General features: G+C 45.9%; 1 protein-coding gene across 9 annotated transcripts in view; it reads right to left on the reverse strand.

Moving 5' to 3' along the window:
• The window catches only part of NSD3 (nuclear receptor binding SET domain protein 3), a 45,512-nt gene extending 22,994 nt beyond the window's left edge, over positions 1-22,518 (reverse strand). For 4 of the 9 annotated variants that reach the window (XM_075444728.1, XM_075444724.1, XM_075444730.1 and 1 more), the window contains exons 1-8: positions 22,339-22,518; positions 13,106-13,833; positions 9,444-9,512; positions 8,871-9,030; positions 8,284-8,438; positions 6,966-7,469; positions 6,036-6,162; positions 2,011-2,111 (exon numbers count right to left, since the gene is read on the reverse strand). In XM_075444728.1, coding sequence (XP_075300843.1) covers positions 2,011-2,111; positions 6,036-6,162; positions 6,966-7,469; positions 8,284-8,438; positions 8,871-9,030; positions 9,444-9,512; positions 13,106-13,789 — 1,800 coding nt within the window. In that variant the 5' untranslated portion in view covers positions 13,790-13,833; positions 22,339-22,518. Of the gene's footprint in view, positions 1-2,010; positions 2,112-6,035; positions 6,163-6,965; positions 7,470-8,283; positions 8,439-8,870; positions 9,031-9,443; positions 9,513-13,105; positions 13,834-14,351; positions 14,543-20,226; positions 20,478-22,338 lie in introns of those variants that run through there. The other 5 variants (XM_075444729.1, XM_075444732.1, XM_075444726.1 and 2 more) reach the window with 4 other exon arrangements.
• Between the last annotated feature and the right edge of the window lie 2,173 nt (positions 22,519-24,691).

The raw sequence follows: 24,691 nt of genomic DNA on the forward strand, positions 1-24,691 counted from the left end.
GCGCTTCCCCCGGGCGCGCGCTCCCGGGTGCGGGAGCAGAGCCCTCTGCGCAGAGCGCTGCAAGGCGCCGGCGAGCGGGCGTCGCGGGCGGCGTTGCAGAGCTCTGCACGGCTGGCACCGCCGTGCCAGCAGGCCCTGCGGCCTCGCAGAAGCAGGGCGAGCGCTCGGGCCTACACCAGCGGGGTACGTTTAGAAACTGCTCTGCCAACAGACACGTAACACGTGAGAATTTGGTGACTGTGTAACAATGCTAGAAGGAAGCTGTTGCCTAAAATCCTGGTTTTAAGGTTAAGAATTACAAGTTATTTCTTTACAATGTGGTTACAAATGCATGTAGAAACACATTTAGTAAATATTTAAGGATTATTCTATAATTTTTTTAAAAAATATTTTATTTTGTTGTACAATAGGTAAAAACATACAATAGAAGGATTTGTATAGGATACATTTCGTAATACAAATATAAAATCTAAACAATCACTTTTATTTCTCCACTGGTCACTGTAACAGTAGCATTAACATTTTGTTTTTCCCATTAATTGTACTCGTTCCAGTTATAATTTTATACCAAGTTGCTGCAGACTAATTTGGGAATCAGTTGCAAGAAAACTTGACTTTGGGTAACAAATATTGTTGCATAATTGTAAGAAGTTAGTAAGATTTTTTTTTTAATATAACTTAATACATTCAAGGTTATGCGCATTACAGTGCATCTGTGTTTAATTTTTAATCGTACACTTTTCCTGAGAAAAGCACTTTAATGTTCATAGTCTTAGTTAGCTAGATAATAAAAGCAAGCGAAGCTAACTGGGATCCATGAAGTTCATATTGTTGGTTCTTATACCTTTATTAAATTAAGAAACATTTACAAAAATAAAATAACTCATTTGAAAATAGGGAGGCTGCAATACCTCGTGACGAGGCTTAAGGGACTACGTCAGGTATCTTATGCCCAACATCTAAATTCCTTTAAAGTTTCAGCAAGAAACTTTCTAGAGTTAGAGCATTCTTCCGCTGAACACAAGTGTAAATGCTATGGCATCAAAAGAAAAATGGGGAAAAAAAAAAGCGCAACTGGGTCCACTTTCAATCTCTGCAGGGAATGAAGTGCAAAACAAAGCGTAAAGGGCAAAGAATAAATTAAAATAAGAGAGATAAAAACAATTTTTCCCCTTCCTATATAAATCTTTCGCCTGACTGTCCTTTTTTAAAAATTCTCACTGGTAAAAACTATACTATGGAACATTTTATATTAAAAAAATTCTCAGGTTTCAAGTGGATAGGCCCTTGAAGAGGGAAAATCAACCATGTAAGGAAAAGAACCAACAACTTTGACAAACTTGTTAAAAAAGTGTATTCAGTTTTTAACATTAATGTCCACCCACTGAACTTTCCTACTCATTTCCACACAGAATTTTTTATAATTTTTTTTAAAGCAACAACATTTGTCTGTCTGACATCCAGATTAAAGGAATGCCCTGTACATGTTAGATCTACTTAAGGAAGAAAAAGAAAAAAAGTATATCCCAGAAGATCTGTTTTGCTGATGTGTGCCAACATAAAAGCCTGACTATTCATCTTTAACTTAAATCACTCTTAAAGTCCATTTTCAAAAGTGGTCAGATTAATCAGTCTAACTTCATCTGAAAAACAAAACCTCAATACAAACCAGCAGCTAAATCAAGAGCCAAAGGAAGGAACCTGGTGGCAATTCCATCAAATAGAAATTACTGAAACAAAATCATTTTGCTCATAACAGAAATCTCAAAGTAAACGTGGCAGGTTCGTTAGGAGTCTTGCATCATTGAGTTCCCATTTCCATAGCCTGACTGATACTGTGAAGATGCCAGTAGCAGAGTCACAGCAATGGCATTGACAAGGGGATTTCATGAAGGATAGTCCAAAACGAAACCCGATGGGGAGGAATGGAGAAAAACAAAAAGGCACCAATATAAGCCACCACATTTATGAATACAATATATTTTAACTCTCTACATGGAGGAAGCCAACCTGCTCCTTTTTGATCTTCTTCTTTGGCACAACATCAGTGGATTTCTCAGACTCTGAGCGGGTTCGAATCGATCTTCTCTGTTGCTTCTTTTCTACAGAACCTGAAGAAGGAAAAAGGTTTCCATTACATGATTCCTTGTATTTCTGAGGTACAGCAAGCTGTTCAACACCAAAGCAACAGATCAAGTAACGAAACCAAGACTTTTTCCTCTTTTGAATGTTTTATTTTTACATTCAGTTCCAAGCTATTTGCCAGCTGGTGCTGTGGTTGCAGACAACTCGTTCTGATTCCATAGACAGTGAGATCAGCTTCAGAAAAAGACACCAGTAGCAGAGCGAAACAAAAAGCTGGAATCCAGTTTATGGCAAACAGATTTTCGTAACACACCTCTCAAGCACAATCTTCACTTTGGTTAATTTTTAACCGAATAGTCCATCTTTGGCGTTTACGGGAAGGTATCCACAATCAACTTCTTTAATTAAACCAAGCTAGGAATTTAAGAGGCCAAGCACAGCTTCCAAGTTTTCACTCAGATCACCAGTCCCGTGGCCCTGCCCTGCGGGAATAGCCTTCTCTCAGAACCAGCTAACACAAACACGTCAAGCAAGAACCACGCCATAGCACGTGCCACCAACACGAGAGCCGAACGCTCCGCTAAACTTTTTGAGAGGTGAATAAAAACTCAGCACAAACAGAAGCAGTGATCATGATGTGTTATTATAATTAATGAAAGTGAAAAACAAGCGTTTGGAAAACAAACTCAGATTAATGAAGGTTACTGTGACATTTCAAGGATGAAGTACGAGCTACTGGTTTTTTGACAACTAAGGCTGGCAAAATCAGAAGAGCTTTCTACGCTGCAGCACCTCCAGAAAGGGCATCTGGAGAAAGGCGTACACAACGCTGAACACCACGTGCCACTTCCGAAACAAAGCACACGCTTGGAGCTGTACTGACAGAAAACCGGAATCCGCAGATTTACAATTGTCTGTCATGAAGCACTACTGTCGTCTTTCAGTTTTGGGCGTCACCTAAGGACAATGCGAATGTAAAATAATTCGTATTCTTCCAAGCAAACATACAAGCTCTTGGAACCGGGAATCAGCTGACTGTGCCAGACAGATACACTGTTAGAAGCTGTAAACCTGCGTCTTGTAGTTAGAAGATAAAATAGCTAGAGAGATAGACAGGCTTTCACCAGGCACTGAAAGAAAGCCTTCCAAAGGACTGCAGAAAAAAAGAAGATTCGTCTTTATTAATCAGATGAGCATTTTTATCAAGGTTGTGTGGCCCAGGAATACCTCAGTAACTAAACTTTCCAGTTCAAAAAGTCGTCAGTTTACAATAAACTGTATTTCTGAGGGAAAAAGAATCAACTGTTTTTCTTCAAGGTAAAAAAAGTTTTACAGCACACTAACTCACTAATAATAGCAATGAGTTATTAATAAAATTCAGAAATTAATAGCTCAACATCCTTCCTGTTAGCACAGGTGTAACTTTTGGCTGCAATGAGCCGCACCCTTGGAGAGCCACGCACAGCTACGACGGACGACAGCACTAAAGCTAGGAGCCGTCTTTTGTCACCTTTGCCTCTCTGAAGCGGCCTGAAGTAAATTTGAGCAAGTGTGATCAAACAGTTCACTTTATCAATGATGGATTTTCTCCCTGTGCTGCCCCACTGTAGCAAGAGAAATGAGATCGAAGATCCTCCTGTATCAGAGGAGAAACTCCAGAATCACTGCATCTAATATTGGCCGAAAGCAATACTGATCAATGCTCTTCCCTCTTCCCGCTCTCCCAGGATCCTGTGCATCACCTCCACAACGCTCCTATCCCGTCTTCACGCATGCTTTGAGACAGAGTTTCAGAAGAGATTTCAGACCAGCAATCTACCTCACCACCAGCCCGATCAGGTCAGGTTAATCCTGTTTCAGCTGTATGTGGAGACCAGACGCTCTGTGAATTCTCATAGCTGTTCTCTTCTCATCAGATTTCAAGTTACAGAATTATTTTCCCGGCATTATGGAATTCTGTTTATCTAACTGCAGGTTATTAATAAGGACTCCCAGAGTCATTCTGTAAAATACTTTACCGTAAAGGTATTCTGAAGTTCCGGTGACCTTAAATTTGAAAAAAGGACTTCGCAGTTATGTTCCATGAGAGGGGACCAATAACTGTCTGGACTTTGGAAATGGCTTTGAAAGTGACTGTTTGGAGTGTATACTGAAGTAAAGCTCATGCACTCTATAGGGTGTTATCAGGTGGAGTTTTACGTATCCAAAAAACCTAAGAAAATGAAAAAAGAGAGGCTCAGAATTCTCACCCCCCTACGTCTGAAGAGCCATTGCGAAGGTGAAGCCTTTAGTTCCCAGGTGAGAGAAACAAAACAGCGATCACCTCTCCTGCTGCAAGGCAATTACAGTAGCAACCGTTTGAAAAAAATGCAGTAGCTACAGCAGCTAAAACTGGAGAGAAGAACCACTGTTGCCAACAGCAGAGGAAACCCCACTTAGACCAGCACATCCAGAGTACTCAGCCTGTATTGCAAAGTCCCCAAACACAGCCCATAAAACAACGTACATACAAATAAGCCTACCGAAAAACTACACAAGTACAGACATCGAAGCGTGTTTGCAGAAGACAGTGATCCCATGTATGCTGACCACTGAGGTTTTGTCCTGGAATCTCATTTATTTTGCATTTGGAAAGGGAGAAATAACCAAACACATGGATAGTTAAAGCACCAGTGACACTTAGTAACTTATGAGATCTTTTTCTCAAGAAGAAAAGAGGGGGTTTTAGCATGTCTACTGTAAGAAGTCTTCCATCTTTATCTACTTCCATACCATGAGCATTTGTACATCCTACTGTGAGAGAAAATCAACGTGTTCTGCTGCAACCTAAGATGTACTTTTACACACCCAATGTAAAACTAACTACGTTTGAGACTATACGAAGGATATGACTACAAGCACAGTAACAAACATGCAATAGTTAATGGACTTTACATGGCCTGTACAAAATCTGTGGTTGAAAAACAGAAGTCACTACAGGGACTGAGGAACTTGAAACGCTCCTGGTACAGGATGACTCAAAACTGTCTCTTTTCAGGAACCTCCATCCTTTCACCAAAGGGTATCTGCCTCCTCCTGAGGATGATGAGAGGACATACTGCAGACAAATTTCTGCTGGGGAGGAAAAGCTCAATCCCTTTGCAAGAATTCCCATTAGCCATTTCTCAAAAATCAAAACACGAAAAAAACATTGGTTCTCTGTTCCAAGTCTAGAAAGCACTCATCTGGTTTATCATTCTCATTCTTCTCTAGTATTGCACTACAAAATAAACTTCAAACAGCTTGTTCCAGGCTTTTCCTTTTCACACTCAAGCTCCATTATTTGCTTCAGCGGTTCTTCTCCCTCAGACATAATACTTCAAAACTTAGTGCTTTATGATGGGGCCCCTAAAATGCCTTCAGAAGGCAAGTTATCTCATTTTGCTGATGGAGTTAGTCGAAGCAGTTTAAAAAAATACCATCTTTTACAAAGGTCATGCAGGAACTCAACAACAAAGTCTAGGAAAGCAGCCACCCTGATTCAGAGCCACTCCTTACTGCACCATGCCACTTCCAGACTCTCGTCCTTTGATCCCAGCTGTTGTATTTTACATTTGGTGCCCAAAGCCCTGACAATACTCTAACACACATCCACTACCTTGTCTTCCGAAATCATCTGCCATCTGCTCTCCACAAGGCAACCACGCTTCTAATATGTTGACTTAGATACTGTAAGTTGCAGATTCTAAAAGTCCAGAGGCCAAACCAGCTAATCCCATCACAAAGACATCCTGTCTTTCTTAAGCATCTGGGCTCATCATGTGTTGTATCAGCCATGCGTGCTACAGCTATTATGTAAACAGAAACATGTTAATAATCGGTTTTAACCAACGAAAAAATGTCTGTTCTGATACTTGAATTTAAACGCTAGACTGCTAAAGTTCAGACAAGGATTCAGCAATTGTGCCTACCTGTTGACCCAGAAGTTGTTTCAGGAGAGGACGCATTTTGCACCGCTGTTTTTTCATTTCTCTGATTTGAGGAAGAATTAAGTTTCTCTTGTCCTTTGACACTTATTTCTGTTTTGTTACCAACTCCCTTAAAAAGAAAAAAAAAAGACAAGACTGTCTTAACCTATTCATAGATGAGTTGTTGCTAACTGGCACACTGACCTACTCCTAAATCTCAGAACAGAAACATTCAACACTCTTCAAGGCAACACATACACGTGATCGTATCTATTACTGAGCTGCTTCCCTGCAGAACCTTCAATCCCTCTCAATCTCCCCTTACATACAAGGAAGAAGGAAAAAACAAACCGAAACCCCCAGTGACTTTTCTAAACATTACCTTCTCTATAACGCTTAGGATGAAATAAACACCCTCCAGGTAGAGAGGCAGAAGGAGGAGGCAGAGAAATAGTCCTAAACCTTTTCCTTACACTGACTGTGAAAAGCTGCTGTGCACCTGAAGGAAGCTAGGAGGTAGAACTCAAGTAGTTATGACATTTTAGTACATTATTAACAGTTTTGTCATCTCCTGTTTCCCACAAATCCAGTGATTTTAAGATTTACAGAGAATTTCTGGATTATTTCAACTAGGAAGATGGAATTAAACAGCTTGTGTATTTTGAATGCACTATGAGCAAAAATGTGGCCATCTGTAGGGAGCTCCTCTGCCCCCAGTCAAAATGGTCACTGCCAGACTTTTGGCCACACTGAAATTCAGAGTCCAGAGCACTGAAAGATTCTGTGGTCACATCTGTCTTCTGTTAGATTTAATCTCTCCAGTGAAAGAAACATGTATTGTGAAAGCTTGGTGGACACAAGTTTAAGCTGCACAGTAAGACAGACTTGGGATAATTTATGAAAAAGAGAGGAGTCGCTAAGCAAAGTACACACCTTAGTGGAATAAACAAACTGATCGATGAGTTTTCCATCCCCAGCAGCATTCTGAAGGGCAAAAACCTGTTCAATTTTAACAACTGGAGACATGTTACATTTTTGAAGATCCAAGTTGTGCATGGTTATTGAAGCTGGTAAGGATTTTCTAGCTGCAGCTGTTTTCCATGCGATTTTCACAGGAGGCGGCTCCTCCTCTTCCACACTGGACTGCCTCCGTTGGCTTTGTCTTCGCACCTCAGCGCTTGAAGGCGATCCTGCTACCACGCTGGCATGTTCTGGCTGGGCATTCACCCCTGGCTTCGGTCGCCGGTTCTTCTTGGTCTCTGATTTAGAAGCAGCAGTCTTTTTGGCTTTTGACAAAACCTCCTCTGGCTCTTGGTCTATATAAATGAAGGTGTACTGTTCTATCCTTTCCTCCCGAGTCATTTTCAATGCCTTCTCAGCATGGGCAATCCCAATATCCCACTGAGCACGCTCCCTTTGCGGCCTTGGTTTGCGAATCTTAAGGAACAAAGACAAGCAGCTGATTACACTTCAGATTTTGCCACGTATAGCACTTTAAATGCAATCCTGAGATTCTTCAAATCTCTCAGGCAGCAGATTTCAGTTTGCACTCCATTTACAGGGGATTTTTGAAAGATGGACAGTGAATCCCCTGCACAGAGTACAAGCAGACACTCGGGCTGGATCATATGACCATCACTACTAAAAGTTTCTGCCCTGAGATATGACTTAACTGAAGACGAGAACAGGCAGTATTCAAGCCCATAATTATGTTATGGGAATTAATCCTAATTTATCCACTTTTTAAATTCTCCTTATTTTCCTACAAACATTCTTTTCCTTCCACATCAATATTTTGATTAGCAGAACTAATGCCTGAAGTGGTGCATCTACACACTAAGTAATTCCTGTAGCTAACACTTCCTTTCCAATAAAACCATGGAAAACACCACATTCCCTAGTATCAGGGGCTGGAAGAGCGTCCTTTGGAAACAGTATTTTCCAAAGAACAGGTTAATAGTGAACACACAGGTACTATTTTTCTTTAACATTCTCATACGGATGTAAAGTTATCTCCAATGCCCAGGATGACACCCGTCACGAGGAACCGAAAGTTGGTTCAGCTATCAGCCTTTTCACACAAATAAGAGCATGAAACATTTGTGGTATCTTTGTGAAAAACACTTCTGCCAGTGAAATGCAGGGAACGCTTCACAGGGTAAACTACTACAGAGTTTCAGAACTGCCCCACGAGAGTTTCACTTACACTGGCACCATAGATAACCCTCTACACGATTAGTGTTCATCATACCTTCTGTTTCTCAGAGTGGTTGCTGGCTTGCTTAGCAGCCTCAGCCAGTAACTGCTCATACTGTTTGTGTCCTTCGTACTCTCGAACCCGCTTCTCGTGCACCCATGCCCTCTCTGGCTGGTTGCTAAAAAACTGAACGTGGTATTCACGGGCACCTGAAAATGAAAAATTCTAGTTAGCAGTTTTATCAGCATCGCCTGCTGGCTTTCCTCCTCCACATCACTCAGCTCCTGCAGGTGGAAGTACCTAGCTAAAGTTCACAAATAAGCCGGGCCTAGATTTAGAGCAGTTTAAGATGGGAAGATAAGTGCACCTTGCCCACGCTGAACACTCACGCTTAGCAGTGTCTTCTCGTAAATACACTGACTTGGGAAAAGTGGGCACATCTGTGCACAAGCCTAGTTTGCACAGGCTCACCTGCAGAGGTAATTTCATAAGTACTAGTTTTCTACATTTCAGGAACAGTCCTGTTTAGCATACACATGAGCAGAAATCATCCTGCAAAGGGACTTCGAAGATAATATATTTTTAATAAAGGAACAACTACTGACACCTGATATAGTCTGGTAAAGATCTTCCTCCCTTACCTCTTGTATTAATTTTGGTATGAACATCAAGCTGTGGATCACATGAAACCATGCAAGGCCACCACGGGTATGTTCCCACCTTGGACCAAACCAGATCGCCAACCTGAAACTTGATGTCATGGGTGACTTGTGTCGGAAGAGAAGGCAAGAACTGCTGCACCTACAAAGAAAATGCAAGCTTGAAGCCACAGAAGACAATTTAGCACACTTACAGATGCCCATGTGATCCACAGGGACTTATTTAATTTCTTAGAAACATGGCAGAACGGAGTTACATACAAGTATGACTTACACACCATAGTCACCGACAAACCAAGACACACAACTGCAAACTCCCCCCACTCCCTAAAGAAGTTCCGGGTTCACAAGTTGATTAAGGACGTTGCTTTTGGGATAAAATAAAGCAATACATGCAGTACAATGAGAGATGTTTTGATGCAGTAATGATTAATAAGAGTTTCAAAGAAAAGGCAACTGATTTATGTGAGAAATTAAAGAATCCATGTAACAATTAGTCCAAAAATAGTAACATGCTAGAAATTCAAAAACTGTTAATTATAGTTATGTACTAACCGGGGTTTCCTCCAACACTGCATCGTCTCTTGGTCTTTCTGATAGCATGCTAAGCCTCTCGTTTGGTCTCTAGGAAATGGGTAACAACGAAGAGAAAAAAGGAAAACAAACACAAACAAGGTAAGGGGACAATAAACCCCAAAAAAAGCATAATAATGAAACCAGGCAGAAAAAATAATTCACAAAGTCGACCATGAAACCAGAAAATATGAGTATCATGCCTCCTTATGCCCAATTTGAAACACAGTAGCATCACAATGAAAAAATCCTTTTTTTCTCTACACTATTTACATTACCATCACATCTACATACAACAGTGTTCTCCCATAACAGGTGACAGAACATCATACACTCAGGGACAGTAAATCCAAATAACTTTCCACCTAGATCAATACACAACTTCAAAGAAAGAGAGAAGAACATGTGAAGGATATCGATAGTAACGTGATGAGTCTCACTGTATACCACTAGTTGTTTGCAAAAATCTACATTATAAAAATAATACTAAATATACAGTAGGAAAAATGTAAAGTCAATGTTAAATTGCATATAGTTGACAAATATATTTGGAGGATCGAAAGTCAGCAACATAAAGCCTACGATGCATTTAGAAGCCAGGCTGAGGCACGCACGCGGCCTATGGCAGCAGAGTAGGACAGGAAAAGGCTCCGACAGAAGAGGGATCACCACTGAACAGAAGCTAACGTCGTCGGTGGAGCGGCCACGACAGGGAGTGGGATGATGCAGTGGGTGAGAAGACAAGAGATGGGCCATGAGCTACCTAACGAGACCAGACGCTTGCTTTCACTGCTGCAGAGGAGAACTCATTAGTCAAGGGACACGAAGCGCAGCAAAAAGAGGAGTCAGACACATGCAGTGGAAACTAATAATGCTGTTAATCCAAATTATACCTAGTCCATTTAAAACGAAGACCCCATGTTAGTCAATACCGCATGCTTCAGCTCAGAGAAACGAGGCAACACACATGTAAGGCCAGCTCGGGCACAGGTCAGTGTCTCATTTAGAGCTGTCTGGAGAAAACGATCACTTAAGACCAACCATATAATTATTTGCTGGGCAGAAATCACTCCTCCCTGGTACAGCAGAGAGCACGGCAATGACTCCTGCCTTTCCTTCGCTACAGCGAGTTAGTGGAAACTTGACCTCTGCCCGAAGAGCCAAGCTGATCGTACAGATTGCAAGCTCCCAGCTCCTTGCAGAATACAATGAACAAGCAGAGCAGCTTATTCTTAAAACAAGTTTTCAGAGCTAAAAGTTCAACAATGTTTTCATAACATTTTCATTTCACATCACCCCTTCATATAAGAACACAGCGCACAGCCAGCAGGCTGCCACAGAGATTACAGTGTCAGAACGAGGAAACGACTGCACATCACCCTACTTTCAAACTGCCACGCTGAGCACAAAAGTGTAGAACAACTGTTGTACCAGAAGCCTTGTTTGTTCCTACTGAGACTATCCTAAGTTACCAGTCTCATACCATTAACACTAAAGATGACAAAAATGTACATGATGAACATACATGAAGATGAAATCGTGTAGCGGAAAGCCAAACGGTGGGAGGATGAAACTGAGACTGCACTGGATAACTCATAATGAAAGCCACTAGCAGAAAATCCTGTTCATGTCAGAGTGCTCTGCTGTCTGAAACAAGGGTGAATAACATGAAAGATTTCATTGCAACAACACCTTCCGAAAGGGAAATGGAGGCTACAAGGAGGACAAAAGCAAGACCAAGATTTCTTGTGAATTCTGGATGACACGTATGACTACGAACTTGGAATCTGAGAGGCAAGGTTTTAGTTCAACCTGGGAAAGACAGCACACCAGGAAAGAAGATTATGTTCTCATGATAACCAGGTAACACCAGTCAAAGCGAGCGACAGGCACAGCTGAAGCTTCAAGAGTAGAATCAGGAGTCCCCGGTAAGAGGGAGAACAAAATGGTAAGGGAACATTGACAGCCCGATGCGGGGGTGATGCAAATCTGGAGAAGACGCCAGAAAGCCTGGATAAAAGCTTGTGTTTCGCTGAACACTGAAAGAACCAAACTCCCTGAGCTCTGATTTAAGTGAAACTTGGGGGACAAACATATGATTGCAGCAGCAAACGAAGGACAGGTGGATGAACAACACAGGGGCAGCAGAGGCTTTCAGCAGAGAGCTGACGATGAGAACAGACCCCTCTGCCCACCTCCACACGCGGGCAGAAGGCAGGCGCCAGGAGACGCGGCCCCACGGCAGCTGCCTCCCGGCAGCAGGCTGCCAGCCGGACCCCTCGGCTGCCACAGCCACCGGGAAGCGGCCGTACGAGATCAGGACAACCACGTACAAAGGCAGCCACAGGTGGCTCCTATTTTAATTGGATAGTCCGTTCCAAGTGTGTGTTACAATGTTTATTAAGATCTTACTGAGCTTCGTTAGAGTCAACTATGGTAATCAAATATAGCAGAAGCTCAAAATCTTGATATATCACCAACCTGACCTGTGGAAGAGGTCCGCTTACCAGAAGGGAGATGTAACAGTTACAAAATTTGTAAATATCCCTGGTAAGGGGGCTGCCTGTAAATCAGCCTGTCTTCCACAAAAAATAACAACAGCAGCAATAACAACACTAAATCAAGCATATGAACCTGCTATATGAGACCAGAATCGTGATCCCTGCAGGACAGGATCTTCTCCCAAACCTACCAAAAGCAGCAAGTATCAAGGGGTTTCACAGCAGCTTCCAAGAAACTCAGCTACGTACGGTAACAGCCCAGCCCGAGCCGGGCGATTTCCGCCCCAGCCTGATACGGCAACTTCCCCATTCCCGACGCTCGCCACCCCCCTCTGCCACCCGTTCCCCTCCAGCCAGGAAACGCAGAAAGGAGTATTACAGAGTTGGCAAGAATAAGCAAGAGAAAAGGAAACAGAAGTAATGAAGAGGCTTATAAAACTGAAGAAGAAGAATGTCAGAGTACCAAAGACCAGTAATTTGTGTCTCTGCTTCCCGGAAACGAAGTTAAAACGCCACATATATACACACACCCTGCATACGTACAACCACACTACAACACTTGGCAGAAACAGTAATAGACATCAATACTGAATTTTCCGCAAGTTTGCTGAGTCAACTGGTACTTCCAATTTGCCTGCTGTTTTAGAACACTAATTTCTACTGGCTTCTACACGTGCTACATAGCTCTTGGGTTTTGTACATCATCACAGTATTTAGAATATCTTTCAAAACTTAATTAAAAACTGCAGTGCTGAATACTCCAAATAACCCAACCTTCCACTGAATAACCCAGCATTATTCTGAGAGGCAGTTTTAGGAATGTGTACGCTTTTGGCCAAAAGCTCCATCTTCAACGCTGTCCAAAGTGCAGCAAACTCTGAACATGCTAAAACCCCAAGTAATATTAAAAAATACTATAAAACCTTTCCTAACATTTATTTTCTATATGCAGTCTTTTCGCCCAAACTGTGCTGTGCTAGAAATACAGTTCCTAGCAACCTAATACAGAATATTAGACCAGTAAACAAAGTCTCATGACTTTAAGTACGTATACAACCAAAAGTAAGGAAAAACACTGCCCAGGACGCATACTCCATCAACAGTATCAGGTATGCAGATGGCTGAAACTATTATTCCACTTACATTTTGTTCCTCTGGTTCTAATTTTGGAATTTTGTGTGACTTGCGCTCTTCCGACCGGGAAGAGTCATGCTTGCTACTTTTTTTCCTTTTCTCTTTTCTCCCTTCATGTTTCGCCTTAGCATACTCACTCGCTTGTACTTCATTTAAAAGGTCCCCACACAGAGAGGACTCAAACAATTCCCTGCCGTTCTGGATAGTTTTGGTTATTTTTAGTTTGATCTCTGGTGAGCCAGTCTTCTTTGGAATCACCGTCTGTGAAACTGAAGGTGGTGGTGGAGGCGGCGGCTGTGGAGGGGAAGGTTTTTCCAGAACTTCGTGCGGCCTTGCATTAGAGTTTTCCATTTGGTAATACTCCGGGGGACTAAAGTTTCTGACTGTACCAAAACCATTGGCTGAACCATTGGGATATTGACTGTACGTCTGGTATTTGGCTTGAGGTTCGTACACGTTGATCGTGGGTGGGTAGCCGTTCGTGATGGGCGGGAGGTCCTCCGCCGTGGGCGTGGGGTACGGAAAGCCTTGCTGCAGGGCAGTTTCGTATGGCGTTTGTCCACCATCTTCAGCAATGTCACTGCTGGCATCAAAGGCATCCTCTTGGCGGATGTTGGCTGAGTCAATGAGCTGAGGTGGTTGCTGAATTGTGTTTCCCATGATCCCTTGCATGAAAGAGAAAGAGAAATCCATTGTTCTGCTCCAGCATCCTTAGCTTTCCCTTTTTCTCATAGGGCCTAAAGGCAGGGGAAGGGAAATAAGCAGTCAGTACAAATCGAAAGATAATAATTAAGCAAATTAAACCGTTGAGAAAAAGAGAGATCTAAAGACCACCCTCCCCCTCTGCATTCAGCAGCCACCCTCCCATGGATTGAGAGAGGACTGGTATCACTGAATCTTTAAAAAGGGCTCTTTACACATTTCTGCAGAACAGCTTTTTTGCATGACCACTATCTTCTTTTCGAAGACATTTAAAGAAATGTTATAAGCACCTACAAGTGCTTAAAAACTATGAGCCGAAGTGTTACAAAGTCAGAATAACGGTGCCAAAATTCCAACCACTCTCCACAGCCCTCCTACTTTGGTGCTAGGAAGCGTTATTCTAACGCAAAGCAGTAAGGCAGCAGACTCTGACCCTCCAGCATAGAGAAGATTCCACGTTCTCTTGACACCATAGTCACTGCAAGCTGAACAAGCCAGAAAAACACAGAAAGCCCACTCAAACAGGAGAGAAACCTCTTCTCTTCCTCCCCACCTCCTTGCCAAACCTGGAGACAGACGAGCAGCCCTTCGGCCTGCAGCAGACCTACGCCATGGGCTTTGCTGAACGATGGCACAGTTACGGCGAACAGGTCATTCCACCTCAGCTGCTGGGAAACCCAGCTCACGCTGCGCACAGCCGCAGACGGGGTTTCCCAGCCTCCTCCCTCCCCAGAAAAGCAGAGCAGAGTTTGCACCCGCTGGCTCTCAGCAGCTAAGAGAGGAGGGTTACTCTCCTCGCTCTCCACCTTATTTTAATATGAAACACTTAGGGCTTAAACACTACGTGGTTCTGAGGGAGAGAAAAACGGCCTCAGCACCAAAAGATCTCCAAAACCTGAGATTATTCACAGAATTAGATTATAGCCAAGAAAGCTGTCATACACATTTTCAATTTTCCACTGCATATCAAAACACCAAAATCAGACTAAATCAAATTTAGATTTCCAAGATTCAACTACTGGCTCAGAGGCGGCTTTTGCATTCACCTAATCTCAACACTCAACAAGCAGAAATACAGAAAGACCTAAAATTCAGGTAAGAAATACAAGTTGGCTTCCAAGCAAGGTCAGTTTAGCCCTTCCAAAGTAAACACAGCTCTGTATTATTTATTCTGTCTCTGTGTAGGCATAAAGGAGTGTTACTGTGCCCTTTTGGTCAGGGTTTGAAATGACATTAACACATCCCACAGACACTTCTCATAATAAGAATCTGCATATAACCCAGCCCACGTTAAACTCTCCCTCTCCCGATGCAACGCATCTCAATACCTTATCTAATAGTTTTCAAAACACTCAGAACACTTCCCCCCTCTGAGATGGCAAAAACCAACTGAAGTTATAACAGTAACAAGTAAGAACGCGATCAGAATTTACTGTATGTTTTGCAGACTTCATATTCCGATTATATTCAGGTTTGTATTCACCTTTATTGCCCTGTGCAATCAACTAGGGGCACGTTTGTCATTGTAATTAAGCGACTTAGGGAAACCATAGCACAATGTTATGCAGCTAAATTCACTAACTGCAGTAACTTTTAAATCTTGTGGCTGCAAACCCATCCCTTCTCTCCCGCAGCTCTCTGCCCACCGGCCACAGAGCCACCACAGCAGCGTGACTGCGGAGGGGACAGCACACGGAGCACGCAGGACAGCGCATCAAGGTCAAAACACCAAACCACCACCCATTCCAGGAAGGGCAAGTGGGACTGTGCGCACTATTTACCAATTAATTGTTACTTTACATCTGCCAAACTGAAGAGCAAACAACAGGCTTCTCACACAAGTACGAAACTGCACCCTAGGCCACTTTCATTTGTTACAAAAACCAGGTTAAATCTTTTATTTTCTTCTGAACACTTAAAAAAAAAATTCAACTGATCTTGAGAAGCTGCAACAGCACTTCACTCATCCTGGCTCACCCATTACTGGATGGACAGAGTCAAAGCAGAAATAGCTTAAGGAATTTTAGAATTACTATCAACTCCCCAGTTTTTTATTGTTGCTGTTTTAATAGTAATTAAATCACGTTCTTTCACCTACACACTCTGAAAGCAAGACCATCCATTTAATTTGGTAGAACTAAGCCCCAGAATCTTAAACAAGGGATCTGCTGAAGGATATCACGCCAGGATGGTGCAGCCACACCAGAACTATAAAAAGCAAAAATCAACCTGCAGAAAGCGAAACTATAAAACAAGAAACTACCCAGCATTCTGTGCTTTGTTAAGAATATAACTTTGCTAATGTCACATGGCATTTGAATAATTATGCTTTATGTTTTCCTGCTGATAAATCCAACTAAGAGCGGAAACTTCGCAAGTTTTGGGTCCTGCTGCAGGATGTCAATCTGATGTGGTAAAAAAAAATTTAATGTCTTTCATGTCTCTCCAGAGGGAAGAGAAAAGAATAATTTGTTGAAAAGATTTTTTTTTTCTCCCGGTGCAGGTTCTCTGACCTTACTTACAATGTCAAACACCCCGGCAGACTGCTCATTTCACTAGACAGTACAGCTCCTCTAACAAGCAACTGTCTCATGGTGTAAGAGGAAAAAAAACCTCACTGCACTACCAGAACAACTCCTCCTCCTCCAGCCAACACCACCAGATTTAGAGCCTCCACGAACCCTTATTTTCAAATCTGCAATGGATAGTTACATTCAGAAGACTGCCTTGAAACTGTACATCTGTATAATCACCTTCTAGTCACACAACTCACCAGGTACAGACTGAGAAATTGTGCCTCAACTGCTACACAAGGGAGGAAAAAGCCCTCTCTCCTACTACCGTGCCCTGTGGGCTACACAGTCTGACCATCCAGTGCATCCTCTGGCAGCAGGTGAATGGCAATCACTGTGGACACCGTTACAGAAATTCTGATCCGTTGCCAGGCTGGTATATCGAATTCACTTCAATCTTCCTTGAAGACTTCTCTAAAACTGAGCCACAACGTCAGGTAAGGCTGCATACAGAACACTAGAAAGCTGCTCATATAATCCACAGCCTAACATCTCAGTTTGAGAAGCACTGAAATTGTACAACAGCCTAAGCAAAAGGGTTTTGCCCCAAAAACCATTACCCTATCCCACCTGTGACATAAGAACAGATCTTTTCCTATCCCACTGGCAACTTTTACTCTTTCCTTAGAAGAGCTTCCACACTTTGAAAAGCTGGGACACAAACCAACCTATTTTGTGCCGCACATCGCTGGGACCCCCAGGTTTGTTTATTCTCTGGGATGTTACATGCGTGCATCTGGCCGACTACAAGGTACTGTACCAGGCCGTTCGCACTCACCCGTTCTGATTCCATCTACAAACACCACTCAGAAGTTGATGATCTACAGACTGCAGGGTGAGTTAACAAAGGCTGTTTGTGAGCCTGAGCCCTGTTCCCAGTAGGAAGAACTCCCTGTCACAGTGCTGGAGCACTAAGCCATGACAACACTACCGCCTTCTCGTCACGGTCACATCCGTCTGGGTCTACAGCAGGATGCAATGCTTGACCAACGCAGCCAGTAAAGTCCTCACCTGTACACAGACAAGGAATGTTCTTACCAGGACAGTTTGTTTTTCTCAGAAGGGCTGAGACAAGGCATAGCAGCAAAAATGCAGCTTTGCTAGTGTTGAGCAGCAGAAGTTCTCTGCTGATACCTTGGTACAACTATCCCACCAAAGAGGTACTAATGAGATCCAGACACGGTATTAACAGAATTCAAAAGCTGCATGACAGTGTCTGGTCTCTCTTATCTCCTCCACATGGAGCCCTCCAGGTCAAAGCCTGCCCACGCTGTACCACTCCTCACAGCAGCCGGGCCCTGACTGCAGCAGCTCCTAAAGCTGTCGATACTCTCGCTTCCACAGGCACTAACTGAAGAGGGTGGGTCGTCACTGTACTTCATTTTGTTACCTGACAGAAGTTAGGGATTAATTAATGAACCTCAAAACACTCTACTTACATTGGATTTCGGAGTTGTCAGTAAAAGAAAAGTTTCGATTTTTTTTATTTTATTTTTTTGTTTTTAAGTCCTTCCTCTCTGGAGCTCAGCTGTGTACAACAGCCCTCGATGCCAGCCTACGCTTCACAGTCGGGACAGTTGCTACACCTGCCTCACGACCTTCCCATACAGGCTGCAGAAGCAAGGATTACTGCTTCTCTGAATTGTTACTCTCAACAGTCTTAAAACACAAGAGCGTGCTCTCCTCCCAGAGAGCTTACATCATCGAGAGCTTCTTCCTTCCGAGTCTATTGCTGTCATCATGGTTAACACACCCAGACTTTCCCACCCTTCTTCCTTTCCAAAATTCAGCATTAGTGTGTTCATTTCTCAGCTGCTCCCCAGCGAATCGGCATCGGGGCTGCACTGCAGTGAAAGGACAGCCCCTGGAGCTACCGAAACAACGGAGCAGAACGATGAATCCTGAATATGAATCCTGAATGTACAGGGATCTCAACATTTAAACCTAAGGAAGGATTACTTTGTAAAAGTCACTCCCAAGCTCTAATGCAAACAATGCCCCATCATCACTGGAGTATCAGCAGGCTCCAGAGTCATACCTGTCCTTCCTCTGCGGAGGAACACTACTTAAAACCACAAGAAAATGCGATTTTCAGTGATACGTGTTGATCTTGCAGGAAAGTATTTCAGAAGAGATTCTTCTCACTACAACAGCAATTACTCTATTAAATTACAGTATCAGACCCTGCAAGCTGTAGAATTTAGCTTCCAAATATCACCCGTAACAGACACTGCACCGATATGACATTGGAACTCAACCAACAGATAAAGAAACAATTTAATTATTTCAAGGTTTACAGGAAATGGATACTTTATAGCAGCTGGGAAACAACCTGAAATCAAAAATAGCTTCAAAAACTGCAACTGAATTTCCTAATGAGAGAAAAAGAGTTTGTTCTCTAAAACTGGGTAACCAGCATTCTGTACTTGTCCTTTCCCATGGCTGTGGGGTCTTCTGGCCGAGCAGGAAAACAGGACTGTTTACAGACACCGAGTCGCTACACATGGACACTGTTTGAGCAAATATTTTCATGTTGCCCACGGCAGAGTCACATTTCAAAGTATCAGAGGAAAAAGTAAATGAAATAAAAAAATACAAGCAGTACAAGATAAGGTAGGTCAACCTAGCAGAGCTCTTACAGTGCTCTTTCTTACATTAACACTGTTTGTTTCACTTCCCGTCCTGAGCTTCTTGGCTTGACTGAACACAACCCGAAAATAATCAGTTACACCTTGAAAAGCGAGTGCCCAGTCATGGGAAAGTTTCAAAGAGGGTTCGTATTTTTCACGAGCAATTGCACTCATCTAAAGCCATTTTTAGCACAAGTATTTTGCAATTTCACTCTCAGAAAACAAGATACCTAAAAAGTTTTCAAATATTGCTTTCAGGCTGCAGTAGACTAAACAATAACAACTGACTTCTCAGATTATCAAACAAATCTGAACACCGCTGATCCCATTTATTATTGGTGAAAGTTTTTCCTCCTCCCAAAAAGGGAGTTTGGTAGGACTTACCTATAAATACACACACATGCATCTATCCACCACATTATTGCTCAATCAGGAAGAGCTCAAAAAAGTGAAAGAAGATACAGTAACTATGCCACACCTAAGAGAAACTTCCTAAATATTAGAAGCACCCACCCCTGTTCATCACCGACCAGGAGCCCAAGGCAAGAACTCTGGAGCGCGAGGAGGGAGGACCGTCTCGGAGGCCTGTCGGGTGCAGAACTCGGAGGAACTGCCGACACCCAGCCAGCAGCCAGAGCCAAACGACAGCGCTTCCTGCGAACGCCAACTCGGGCGACTGAGGAGGGCTGGGACCAAGGGGTTCTGTGCCCCTGCTGCCCACCACCGCCAGCTGACGAGCCCTGCCCGGACCAGCGCAGCCGCCCGCTCCTCTGAGGCGGGCCATCACCACAGCGACGAGCTGACACAACAGCTACTGACAGAGAGCACAGCCTGCACACATCTTAAACGGAGTTTCCACAAAACCTTTTTGAATTCATTTTACCTTTTTCTGTTGACAACCACCACGTGGGTGGCCCCGCCGAAAGCACTTGGGTTCACACTGGTTAGGGACAAGGCATTTTACGTAGCTGGAAAGTATCTGCTACGAGAACAGAAACTGTCCCACTGGCTTACCGAGTTGAAAAAAACCAACAGTTTGAGTCAGTCTTACGTGTTCAGTGAACAGTATCACTGCTTCGTCACCCTGAGCTGGACTTTCTATCAACAGGCTTGAAAGCAGAAGTTCTAGGCCATCTTTACGCACAAACAACAACCCATCTCCTGTGCACACAGACCTAAATCAGACATTCAAAGAGCTGTTCATATCCTACCACCCCTTCATTACCTGAGTCACCACACACACGTTCACTGCCATTTTCTGTGCTGTTCCATTCCAACGTATGTCTGCATCCAACCTGCGCGGGCACTGGTCACCTCGAGGGTCTAATCCACGCAGCAACTGTCCTCAACAGACATTCACTGCTATACGTGTTTTGGAAACAGACAGCTGCTTGGCTGGAACAGGCTGGGTTGGTCGGGATTTAAGTGATGCAATCTACTTCTGTGGCTTTGTCACTCCTCCTCTCAGAACCCTAAGACTGCCCAGCTGGAACCACGAGAAACGCAGAACTCGGCTTTCGCAGAAGTTCAGCATACACAGCCACCACCAAGCTCCTCGCTAGACCTGAACATACGCACGCTTTTGCTACAGTCACGTCAAAAACCACCTGAAGGGCTGCCTTTGCTGGCCAACAGCACCCTGCGGTCTTCCAACTGTATGCACTGTAGACAGAAATAAACTGATTATTCTTACCGATTCCTGCATTCAGTATTTGCAGTTTGCTTTGTCCTGTTTTGTTCTGGATGTCCCTAAGAAACCATGCATGCAAAGTTTTATTTACATACGTTAAGACAATGCCAAGTTTTTCAATAGCACGTAGATTCATCAGCAGAAAAACTGGAGCCTGTGGATTTCTACCGACTTCAGCTGGACTGAGCAGTCTCTCCTGGCAGACACTGATGGTGAATCAGAGGCCTCTTGACAAACTTTTAAAGCATGTGGTAAGGCTGACTACTTCCCTGTATACCTTTTAAAGGTGGTTTGTCTTTTTTTTTTTTAAATGCCAGAAGAAATAGTCATGTCTGTAATATGGTTTTGATAAGGCCACTTTTAAGAAGTTTCCCACAGTGACACAGAAAGAAACAACTCAGCAAAGAAAATGCTATGCATTAAAAAGAAAAAAAAAAAAAAGCAGTTTGTCTTGAAAATGAGCTTAGAGTACTCATTTGTTTTTAGAGCCTTGGGATTCAAATAGGAAACGCGGATGAAAATCTTTGTTATTCAGGGAAAGCCATGGATCGATGCTGATGTAAAACCAGAAGTCAGATCTTTGGTGATACCAAATACTGTAAGAGTCATGACACGCTTTCACGTATCAAAACCAGAGTAATACCTGCAACGTATCTCATGCGTATCGCCTCAAACTCCGGCAAAGCTGCCGAACTGAAAAACGCAAAACACAGCTGTATTAAACAAAACACACAGCCCTGGATCATCTCCCTCTCCTCTTTGCCTGTAACTCCATAGAGCACACGCTCACTTCTTGGAGCAAAAATCTTTTCAAGGGGTTCATTAAAAAACTTTATTTTAAAAAACTCTAACTGTCAAAACATTGCCTGTGCTTTTCAACAACACACCACTGAAGACTTAAAACAGTCATCGAAACAGGCCACAATTTTTTCTTCAACTATGACTACAGGCTACTTCATATCGTCTTTCGGGTTGGGTGGTTGCTATATAGAGAACTATCTTATCGGCAAGATTGTTTTTTTCCCCAACACACTGAAAATCTTAAACCCGTATGAAAATTGCCGAGTGCACTGACAGTCAGAAAAGAGCAGAGCGAGACGCAGAACGGAACGGTGCAACGGTGCCCCCAAAACACCCAACGCAAACCCAAACCCCAGCAACACCAACAAACCCCTCACGCCTCGGCGGCCCCCCGAGCGCGCCCCGAAACCCCCGCGCCCGGCTCCCGGAGGCGGCTCCGCGCGGCGCGGGCTCCGACCCCCGGCTCTCCCCCGCTACCTGCCGCGGGACCGCCGCAGCGGGGAGCGAGGAGGCGCGGGGGCCGCCGCCTGCCCGGCACCGGCCCGGTGGGACGAGCCAGCGGGTCCCGCTGCGCGGCCCGGAGCCCGGCCCGGCCCGGCCCTGCTCCGCGCCTCACGGACACGGCGGGCGGCCCGGCCCGGCCCTGCCCGCGGGACCGGCCCGGCTCCGGACGGACCGGGACCCCCTCCCGGCCGCCCACCCGCCCTCTCTCCGCGGGGGCGGCCCCGGGGACCGCGCCGCCGCCGCAGCGCCGGCAGCAAACATGGCGGCCGCGGCCCCTTTAAGCCCGGGCGGGCCGGCGCCGCCGCGGCCGCCCCCGCCAGCTCGGCCGCCCGCCGCCCTCACCTTCAGTCTGTTCCATTCTAACTGCCCCCGCCGCGTCCGCCCAGCCCAGCGGAGACAAAGGCCGGCGGCGGGGGCGGCGGTGGCGGCGGGCCTCCCCGCCTCCTCCCGCAGCAGCAGGCCGCGACGGAGCCCCGGCCTCGATTTCCGCGCCCCCGCCGCTGGCGCCGGGCTCCGCCCCGGGAGGCCGCCCGCCCCCCCACCGCCCGCTCCCGGCCGGTGCGGCCAAGGGGAGGCGCTCGGCGGGGCGCGGGCGGGCGCGGGCGACCGCTGGCGGCGGGGGAAGGCGGCGCTCCGTGCCGCGCTGCCCGGCTCCCGGCCCCGCTCGCGCGCCCGCCGCCTCCGCCCCCCCCTCCACCGCCGCGGCGCCCCGCGCAGGCGCGCGCGCGCCCCGCCCCCCGCGCCCCATTGGCCGCCCGGGCAGCGCCCGCCGCAAGGCACGACGGGGGCTGTAGTCCGGCGGGCCAGGCCCGGGAGCGCAACGCCGGCTCCCGGCGCCGCGGAAACCCGCGGACGGGGACGGCGAGGGCGCGCTCCCGAGGCACGGCTCCAGCGCCCGCGCGGAGAGGCAAACAGGGCTCTGGCCCCTCACCGCTTCGGTGACTTTCCTAAAGGCCCAGCGCTTAACACAGCCAGGGAGCACCCAGGTACCGGTCTCCTCGAAAACCAGGAGCGACTCGCTCACGTTCATACAGGAAAAACTCTGGTTTAAATGGTGGTTTTGAGCACGGTGAAAACCAGAAGGTAAATAAGCACACCCAGCAGAGCCTGGCCTGCGCCGTCGCGGGAGCCGTCGCAGCAATTCACGCTGAGATGCATCTCTGAGGAGACAAAACCAGCGTTTCCCAGTTCAGGAAGGCTGGGGCGCAAGCACCGTCACGCCCATCTCCCACCCTAGCGTGACGAACAAGGGACACCTTCCTGGGCTGGGGCCAGAGCACAGGAGTTTGCCCACTCGCTGTCCTGGTTTCGGCCGGGTTTTTAAGCCACAACACTCACCCGGCTTTAATTTCCTATTCTGCCACTTCCTCGAGCAAGAGCCTCTCCCAGGGAACAAAAACCAACACCAAACCTTCTTGTGCCATCCCGGGGGACGCGGTTTAGCAGAACCAGCTCTGGCAGAACAAAGCACACAGGAACCAAACTGTTCTGCTGCGCGGTCTGCATTAACAACGCAGGAAAGTTTCTGACAGCATAGAAGTATGTGGATTAATGGCAGGGTGGGGTTTTCTTTTCAGAATTTCAAGGACATGGAGACCAGCTCTTCACCGACAGAAAGCACAGCAACGCGCCGAGAGCTCTGGTGGCAGAGCTCGGGAGCTTTCTGTCCTGTTTCTTACCCATCTTTCCCAATTTTGCTTTCTACTTTTTAAAGTACTGTTCATCTGTTCAGGCACCCATAGTGAAGTTGCCAAAGGGTCGCAAACCTTTTTCACTGCAGGCAACAAAATGTTTTTTCGCCACCAGCCTCTCAAACACGGAAGACGTTTCCAGAGCCCACATCTCCTGTCACCTGCCGAGGAGGTGTCTCCAGCTGCCGATGTGCTTCGTCAGATCTGCAGACCCATGGTATCTGTCTCAAACACGTCAGGGCTTGCAGCCTCTTTCTGACGCCTAATTCCATGCAAAGCTGTTCTCAGGCGATAACACCCAAAGGAAGACTCTACTCTTTCATGCCCCGTCAGGCACGGAGCTGCTCAGAATATGTTCTGCTCTCCAAATGGTACAAACTGCAGTCAGTTACATGGGAACCTTTCACATAACCGCAAAGTTTTGTTCCATACAAAAAAATAAAGGGATATTATCAATGTTTGGCTGGACAGCACAGGCTGCTCAACTACCGATGGCATTTGCCCTTTTGAAACCCCTACAAAGGCACCAGGAAGCAGCCAGCGTGGCCACTGATCAGGTGACGTCAGCGCGTGCGTTAGCTGCTCAGCGAGCTCTCCCACCTATCGCCAGGACCGGAGCCGAGGCTTCGCGGGACGCAGCAGGCGCGCGGAGCAGAACCGGGGAGTCCCTCACAGCCTGGGGCCCGTCTCCCTGCATGACTCCTGGCTTCCTCCCGCTCTCCGGGCACTAGACAAACGACAGCGGGAAGGCGCGGGTGAGGACAGGCCGCCGGCGGGGCTCCTCCGGCCTCGTGGCGTGGGCAGGAGCTGCCGAGCCCGGGGGTGCACCGGGGCGGCTGCAGCAGAGAGAACCAGATGGGAAACACAGAGAGCGGGGAAAGGAGCGGGCCCAGGCCCTGCCACCCCGACCCGGGAGAGGGCCCTGCTGCAGGCCTCACCAAAGGCCGCAGGTCTCACCACGGGCTGCAGGCCTCACCGCGGGTGGCCCGAAAGGCCACAGGCCT

This window comes from Opisthocomus hoazin, chromosome 28 (assembly GCF_030867145.1).
Source record: "Opisthocomus hoazin isolate bOpiHoa1 chromosome 28, bOpiHoa1.hap1, whole genome shotgun sequence".
Classification (NCBI taxonomy): Eukaryota; Metazoa; Chordata; class Aves; order Opisthocomiformes; family Opisthocomidae; genus Opisthocomus; species Opisthocomus hoazin.